General features: G+C 33.9%; 1 protein-coding gene across 9 annotated transcripts in view; it reads right to left on the bottom strand.

The window, feature by feature from the left end:
* Positions 1–248: 248 nt before the first annotated feature.
* Positions 249–9227, bottom strand: part of AGFG1 (ArfGAP with FG repeats 1) — a 75050-nt gene continuing 66071 nt past the window's right edge. For 3 of the 9 annotated variants that reach the window (XM_059393632.1, XM_059393639.1, XM_059393636.1), the window contains 4 exons: positions 6358–6405; positions 4137–4295; positions 2624–2715; positions 249–2032 (listed from right to left, as the gene is read on the bottom strand). In XM_059393632.1, the coding sequence (XP_059249615.1) occupies positions 1973–2032; positions 2624–2715; positions 4137–4295; positions 6358–6405 (359 nt within the window). In that variant the 3' untranslated portion in view covers positions 249–1972. The remainder of the gene's footprint in view (positions 2033–2623; positions 2716–4136; positions 4296–6357; positions 6406–9227) is intronic. The other 6 variants (XM_059393634.1, XM_059393640.1, XM_059393637.1 and 3 more) reach the window with 3 other exon arrangements.

Raw genomic sequence — 9227 nt, 5'->3', positions numbered from 1 at the left:
ACACACAGCTAAGACCTCTGCAGCACTTTCAATATTAAGAGAAGAGGCATAACATTCAAAAAGGGGCAGAGATTTCCGTCTTCTTGCTCATCAAAATAGTTCAGACAAACTACACACTGAGCTAGAGATGCAATGGACAGCAATGCTTTACCAAGTCTGAAACACTACACAGACTTCAGGATTGTGTAACAACTCATGTAGTCACCACTGGAAAAGGTATTCAACACAAATAAAATGTTTGAAGAAACTGATGTTCATTTCTTTTAATACCAAAGCTTTAAAAAAAATGTTTAAACATGGTAAGATAAAACTTTCCAAACACGTATTACATATTTGTATACGTAACTTTACCTTTTCTTGATGACACAGAGTCAAAGTACCAGACTATTATCAGAATATGATGTCATACAGTGATGTCCTCGAGGCTGGCCTGGCTGTCCTTAAACTAAATGGTCGACAGATTTTCATGGTTTGTCTATCTCCTTCCAAACTGTCATTCTGAACTGCTAATAATACTCTAGGACTGGGAAATGAAATAATCAAAATTTCACATAAAAACAAACATATAGACACTTTGTGACTAGTGTGTGTTGCTCAAAAGCATTTAAAAAGAATTATTCCAAGTTTCTCAGCTGTGTTGTGTATTGATGAAGACTGCTAGAGTACATCTTAATGAATGAGGCATTACTGTACATAAATATTTAAACAAGTTCATCTATTAACAAAAAGATATAACTAAACATTAGTATTGTTGCCTTTTTAAACAAAGTATTCTATAACTTTAAGGTAACACTGGGTTCCAGTTTGTTTTCCTCCCAGAAATGGAACATAAATAAATGTCCTATTTTAATAATATCAGTTTGTCCAAACAAAGGAAAAAAAAAACTGAGGTGCAATCATGTCACAGTTAATGCATGTCTGCTTCCAATACATTCAAAGACAGTATTTTTGTTTAAAAATCAATAGTTAAAATAGGACTTCTGCAGTCTGAGAATTCAAGATACTTAAAAAAATTTGTAAATACACATACATGCAAATTCTTCATATATACAAATTTTCACAAAATTAAGAAGTTGCAAAGAAATTAGAAGGATTACGGTGAATCTGACAAGCTACATTTAAATGCTTTACCACTGACATATTCCTGAATATAGCAGTCATAGTAGTTTTAATAAATTTTCTACATGGCCTTTTTTTATAAAATTTTCTCTTTTAGACATAAAAGTTAATTACTAGAAGTCTTCTGAAATTCTAATTTAAGAATTCAAGATGTTCTCAATTCACTACTCATATTTTAAGGCCACTTTGGTAAAGGCATTGCAGCAAGAACACAAAAACAATAGCATATTTTCTAATATTTATTTTTTTCACCTGCAAACTGTAGCAAAACATGATCAGCTTTATTATGCAGACAGGTATCCCTCTACATTTTTAAAGAATTTAGGTATGTATAAATAGAAGAGCTCTTTAGAAAGGAAAAATTCAAGAATGAATAAAACCTTCCAATTTTGACTTTGTAACTTTCCAGTAGCAATGGTTAAAATGATTTTAGGTCATTCATTCCAAGATATATGACAGCACCTTAAAAGTGGCTGATCTATTTCCCCAGTAACATTTCTCACATAACAATGTGTTAAAGTTACAAATACTGATATGCACAAATAGCTAATTTCTAAGAAAAATATGTACAGTACTGCAGCATAATGAATGTGGTATCTGCAATAACTTAATATTAGCCAATTTTTAATATACATGATACCGCTACCTTTTTCTGCCAATTCACAGGTTAAAAGTTGTTACTGGAGCCCTCTGTTTTGCACATATTACCTGGTGTTTAATACACAATGCAGGCTTTTTAAAGACTTTTCCTGTGTTTAAAGCTAAGATCAGTGAAACAAGACAACAGTGCAAGAGGCGGAGAGATGTAATGTGACCACGTAAAAGTTCGTTCCAGTAAAGTGTCTATATAAGGCTATAAGAAAGGATTGGTTGATGAGCTTCCTGTTGGAAATTGTCCTGTTGGTGCACCAGTCTAAAGGAAAACACAAGACAAAATAAAAACACAAGTAAGGGTGGTATACATGTGAAACTATGAAAAGATTTAACTTTGATTAATTAAATACAACAACATTTAGATTAGAAATTATTTTATAGTTATTGGCAATCATACTGATTCATTATTGTTATTTGCAACATGATATAATAAAACTATTAGGTGTCAGAAGCTCTGTTATGGACTTTAATACCCATTATTCCACATAAATCTTATAACAGAATCTAAGAAAGGACTTGGCCCTTAAGAAAACACATTTATGATTCAAACCAAATCTGAGTCCAAGCCCTTTTCACACAGTTCACTAAATCTACAGCTTTTCATAAAGCATTACTTAGACAAGAAAACAGTTTCATGCTATAAAATAGCTTATTTACTGTCAGTGCTTTGATCTGCAACTGAGTAATGTGTGTGTGTGTCTTTTTTAAGTCAAAAAAAGGATCATGCATGATAGCTACCTCAATTTGCAAAATCTTTTACTGTCACATCAGTAGAATAGTCACATCTTGCTTCTCCTAATTTGAAGATAACACACAAATTATAAAGTGCTTAAAATTGCATCTCACTTACCATAAAAGGATTACTAGATACTCCAGCAGCTGCAACTTGACCAAAAGGGGTTACCACTGGCTTTGTTTGTCCAAATGCTGCAAAACCTGCACCTTGTTAAAACAGAATCAGCAATTAAAACCTATACCTTTCAGAGACAATCTGATGCTTGCTTATAAAGACTCATAAGAAGTTTCAGAGAAATTCCTACTAGAGCAACAATAATAAATTATCAATGTTCAACTGTTGAGTCTCATGCTTTCAAATACCAGAGACAAACTTCCTGTGGCACATGTAACAGTTCATACAGCTTCTCAGAAATGGTTTCTTCTCATGTGTCTCAGCTATGTAAGCTGCTGACATCTGAAGAATGGAATTAATAGATGACCTACGACTATCTGAGACTAGATGTGAGCAAAACACAATGGATTCATGTGAACAGCACACTATTTGTTAGGAAATATTTTATCATTATGGCTCTGCCATGGACCTTATTTCCAAATTTTTATCTAACCAGAGACACTAAATATAGATACACAATTATAATTTAAGAATAATCTTCAAATTTATGGACTTTCAAACTTCAGCAAATAAGCTTAATAGATAAAAAGAAAAAATCCCTGGCTTCTAGAACAAGTAAACTCTAACCACAATACAGTTGCCTACTTGGAAAATTAAGTCTATGTCTCCCACATACATAGATTATACAAAAGAGCAGATCCACAAGTTTTCTGATGCAAAACAAAAACACTCAAGGTATACAAAGTTTTCTTTCTTTTTTTTTTAAAGATTTTATTTATTTCTTTGACAGACAAGAGATTACAAGCAGGCGGAGAGGCAGGCAGAGAGAGAGGAGGAGGAAGCAGGCTCCCTGCTGAGCAGAGAGCCAAATGCTGGGCTTGATCCCAGGACTGTGGACCTGAGCCGAAGGCAAAGGCTTTAACCCACAGAGCCACCTAGGTGCCCTACAAAGTTTTCTTTTAAAATCAACAGACATATTAGAACAAACAAGAGAAATTAATAAGAAAGAGACTGGGGCAGTGGGGAGGGAGCACCTCGGTTGCTCAGCCAGTTAAGTATCCGGCTCTTGGTTTCGGCTCTGGTTGTGATCTCACGGGTCTGAAATCAAGCACCTTCTTCAGCTCCACTCTTAGAGGAGAGTCCACTTGATGATTCTCTCCCTCTGTCCCTCCCCCAATTCACACACAGGCTCTCTCTCTCTCTCTCTCTTTTTCTCTAAAATAAATCTTTTTTAAAAAAGAAAAAAGATAAAAGACACTGGAGATTCTAAGAAGGGGTACTCTTTACAGAGTCTCTGATTTCTCCTAAATCTATAACCTGGTCACAAAAACTTACCAAATCATTCAGTTCTCTAAGGCCCAAAGCAACGAAGGCATCTATATTTGTGTAGTAAATGTTTAGCAGACAGTGCCACAGCATTCTTTGGACAAGTTTTTCTGTCCAAACATAAAAGATTATGATACATAAAGGATATCTAAAGTGGACTTACAGCTAGCCAAGTGATAGATCTTACCATTGGCCTGTTGAGAAAAAGCTGTCTGTTGAGGAAAAGCTGCTTGGGCTGGGAAGGCAGGCTGCTGGAAGCTGCCGCTGAAGCTGGTGGGAAGACTATAGGGAGCAGGAGTTCCGAAGCCCGCAGGCATGCTCATGGAGGCGGTGCCAAAGGTTGCAGCTGACAGGAGAAAGCAAGGGCTGATAACTAATTCACAAAAGAGCAGGTTTTGCTCCTCATACCACGCACTACAGAATGATTTCACTTGAAAAACATTAACTTGTATACTAAAGGCACCTTAAATTCCAAAACGCTGACAATATTAGTAATAAGTTTTAGTACTATACAGTTTAACACAATCTATAAATGTTGTTCTCCTGAAACCCATGACCAGAATGACACTAATAAAGCTATCATTTGAAATCGTAAGAAAATTTTTCAAAGTAACTAAAAGTCTAAACAGCAGTCAACTTTTTTAAAGCCCATCATGCATGTCACATGTGTACTAATATACATTTGTTTTTAATTTTATTTTGCTGCATACAGTAAAATCGCCAAAAATTGAATTTTATCCACTGAATTGTCTGCTATAACATAGTTAAGTATGTTCCTGATAAAAACAACTTTTAAACTTCTAAAAAATAGTTTATTGAAAATAACAAGACTTAGAGGAGAAACAGAGTTAGAAGCAGGCCTCTCAAAAACTATACAGCTTTGTAAACAGAGCCCAAAAGGGGCTGAAGAGGAATGGCTTTCCCTAATAAAACCACTAAGACAATTAAAAGAACATGTGAGGTTCTTAATACATCAATTCCAAAAGAAATATATGGACCACCATATCTTATTTGAAAGATAAGTAGACTGCTTTGGAATAAGGGGTTTAAAGTTAGGACTGCTAAGTTGTAGAGGTGCATAAAGACTGCATAAAATGCATAAAGATTGAAAAGGGAGTGAAATAGCATTCTTACTGATTCTATAAGATTGATATAGGGTGAATGAGCGTAGTAATCTAGACTGCACTGAAATCAGTGTATTAACAATCACTACACATGTGGTACACTGCCATCACTCACCCATTTATGAATTACTTATAACCTAATTTGTATTATAGAAATGCATGTAGTAGGGGCACATTGTTGGCTCAGTAGGTTAGGCGTCTGATTCCTGATTTTGGCTCAGGTCATGATCTCAGGGTTAAGAGATTGAGCTCTATATCAGGCTTTCGGCTCTACGCAGGGCCTAAGATTGTCTCTCTACCACTCCCCTGCCTGCCTCTCTCTCTCTCTCTCTCAAAAAAAAATTTGAAAAGGAATGCATGTAGTAGCAAAACAGTATATTACTAACTGCTAGTGAAGATTAAAAACAGCACCTTCTGAATGTATGTTCCAGAAAAATTCTTGGTAAAGTAAGAGCCAATAGTGGTACTTTTAACACAGAATACTAGCAATTTAAAATAATGAAATATTGTTGGCATGACGCTATCAAAAACATGATAATTCACTGTATTTGATTTAAACATTTTTTTTAAATTTACCAACTTGATCTCTATTTAAGGTACAGGAATTAATACTAAACATGTTACACAGATTATATTTTATTTTTAAAAAACCTTGAAAGTCATGTTATAGATACTCCCCAAAGAAATCCTCATATCCTATTGTTTATAACTATGCAATTTGTCTCAATGAACCTAATCATAATGTCAAATTTTTTTGAAATTACAATTGATGAGAAAACAGGAGAAACAAGCCACTAGAAAGCAAGTGAATTAAAGAATAATAAGCACACTGCAAAGGAAACAGAAGGATTTCATAACAGACAACAATGCACTGACAAAACTTTGACAAATCACTTTTTAAGAAAGCACTAAAAAGCGAAACTTGTATAAGTTAAGCAAAACCAAACCCCATGGAATAATGTGGTAAAATGGTTTTTGGTGTATCAAAAATGTGTCAAAAGTGCTATGAATTCAAACTCAAGGAAAATAATCAAAAAAGCTATTAACATTCTAATGTGACCATGGAGGTAAGCGATAATGCTTTTCAGCATTAAAACACAAATCACAATTTTTATGCAACTTTAAATATAATATAACCCCAATGCCACACATCCATGCCCACTCCATTGTAAAACATGGAAAAAACTTAATTCCACATGCAAGGATCCAAAACACTAGCAGAAGCTTCCACAAGCAGGTAGACAGATTGCCACACAAATCCAGGTATCAGTTGTGGCCACCTACCAAAATGAGCGTGAGGGAACACTTGAGAATGCATTGCTCCAGAAAGGCCTTATGGAAAGCCATAAAGAGACCAATGTCAATTAACTTAAGGATAACTATTATCAAAAAAAAGTAAATTTGTTTCATTAGAAAGTACTAAAATTAGAATATACTGTTACAAAGTGGGTAGCATAAGAATATATAATAAAAACATATCCATAAAGTCCTTTAATTTCAACATTCACGACACTAATATTTAACCTGTTTGAAAAAAAAAGGGAAAATTAGCATAATAAATACCAGAGAAAGAAATACCAAATGAAAAAAACATTTATGAAACCCATTTTTAATTAAACACTAACATTTTTTTCATGTCAAGATAAACTACAGCCATAGAAAGACTTTGTAGGCCTCATGAGTTACACCCTATGCTATTCACAGGATTATCTAAAATGACCTAGAATCTAACTTTCACATCTAAAAAGTCAAATCTTGTGGACAGCACCTGAAGGATGTTTGATTATTTTATTTACAGTTCTGTACACTACCTAGAAATTCATAAAGATAACTCAAGTCAACTAAGTATGATGAGTGGGAAATTATTTAGTGTAAATCATCAGAAAGGTGAGCACAACTTTCAGCTTATAATGTAATGGCTAAAAAGAGAAGAGAAGAGAAAAATCCATCTTGTGTAAATCTTATCAGGCATAAATGAGGTCAGAGAGGTTACACATAAATACATGTAAAGAAACAGAAAGCAAATTAGGTTTTTAAGTACTAGAAATTTTCTGTTGGTTTTAACCATCTGGAGTGGAAATGTTTCTAAAATATACGTCCATGCATTTTAAATTAGTGTACTTAGCCAATTAAATGTGGGAAAACAGAACCAGTGAGAGATCAGAGTAGTTAGGGTCTTCATTCTGTCATTTTCTAACTACAGAATGTCATTTAACTTCCACAAGCTTCTGTTTCCTCATTTGCAAACAGGAGGCAGAGGGAAGGATAATAGTACCTACCTGAAAAAGCTGCCACGAAGATAAATTTAACAACAAATTTTTAAAAAGTACTGTAAATACTCAATGGATATATTTTCCTTCCTAATAACTTTAAAAGATGGATACTTAAGAGATACATCAGTACTGTGTTCTGAATTCAACAAGAGGGTAACTGAGGAAGAAGGATATCATAATAAATAAGTTAGGTCACTCTATGTTTATCTCCTTTCTTAAAATCCGTAAGTCTCTTGAGAAGTCCTGCACTAATAGTAGTAATGGATTAAACTGTTTGCACCAGTGTTTCCCATATATGTTTGGGCATAGAACCCTTTTCCACGGAGTATTTGATAACATCTCAAGAGACATGCTCTCCAAAATACACTTCGGTACAAGCTGACCTTTAGTCAACAGTGACTGTGACCCAATATTAACTGCCGTAACCTCAGTCTGCAACAATGATGCCTCATAAGTTTTAGTCCTGCTGCTATAAAACTTTCAGACTTAAGAGCTTTTTAAGATATAATCTACATTATCACACTATTTGTCCACTTAAAGTGTAGAATTCAATGCTTTTTAATATCTTCCCAGGGTTGTAAAACCACCCTCACAATGGAACTGTAGCACATTTTCATCACCCCTGCCCCAAGAAATTCTGTATCTACCAGCTGTCACCCTCCCTCTCCCCTCCCCTCCATTCCAGGTCTACAGATGTGTCCATTCTGGACATACCACTTACAAATGGAATCATAGGCTATACGTTACTCTATGACTAGCTTCCTTTAGGCCAATGTTTTCAAGGCTCATCCATGTTGTAGCATGTGTCAGGACTTCATTACTGCTTATTACCAACCAAATTTCCATTGTGATTTTAACATATTTGGTTTATCCATTCATCAGCTGATGCCATTCCGGGCTGTTTCCACTTTTTGGCTATTATGAATAATGCTGCTATGAACATCTATGTACCAGTTTCTACATAGATGTACATTTTCATTTCTCTTAGGTATTTTTCTTAATGAGTGGAATCAGTGGAACCAGCAGAAACAGTGCTGGTTTAAAAGGGTTCTAAACTATTACAACTATTAGATTAGTCATTAATCAATTCTGAAAGTTTAAGGCAAACCCATCAATCAATCTCCACCTAGGTAATAAAATAAGGATGCTGGCCTAGATGCTACTATGCTTCTTTCACCTCTACATGTCTGTTAAGTTTATCTCATTGGGGGGGAGAGGGTAAAAAAAATCCTTTAAATCATTCATTCATTCATTAAAATGAAGTTAGGAAAATAAAGACTATTCATTCCTCAGGAAAGGAGAAATTTAAGAATTATAAGAGAATTTCATAATAATTGAGAATTATATTAGCTGTTAGATTTAAGGTCTCAAAAGCTCTATAAAAAATGCTATTATAGAATCCTAAAATGAAAAACGTCTTAGGCCATCTTGGTTAATATCCTAATGAAGGTTTCTATGTAATACAGTAAAAGAAAATTAAAGCCCCAAAGCTTTATAAATGCAGAAGAAAAATGATTATTAAAATATGTATTTCAAGAAAGAAACATTTAAAAAAAAGAAATATTTGTAAAATATTTAAAATTTTCAAAGAACTACTATGCAATACCCTCTTTCAAAGGCTACCTCATATTTAAAATATTTGAAAGCAACAAAAAATATGTCCTAAGAACTAATATTAATTTTGACATGGGAAATTTCTAAGCATAGTGTATTTTATCAAAATACTTTTTATATTACAACTTCAATAGAAAAATTAGTAGTTAACATTTAATTACTTTTAATAGTTTATAAAAGCTTAACAAAGGTGATCAATGTCATAAATCAAAGCGGTTTATAATGAAAAACATTTTTTACCTTGAAATAAAAATTTGGGGACATAAT

Source organism: Mustela nigripes, chromosome 3, assembly GCF_022355385.1.
Source record: "Mustela nigripes isolate SB6536 chromosome 3, MUSNIG.SB6536, whole genome shotgun sequence".
Classification (NCBI taxonomy): Eukaryota; Metazoa; Chordata; class Mammalia; order Carnivora; family Mustelidae; genus Mustela; species Mustela nigripes.
Note: the sequence above shows the minus strand (reverse complement) of the source record. Positions and strands in the feature narration are given on the sequence as shown.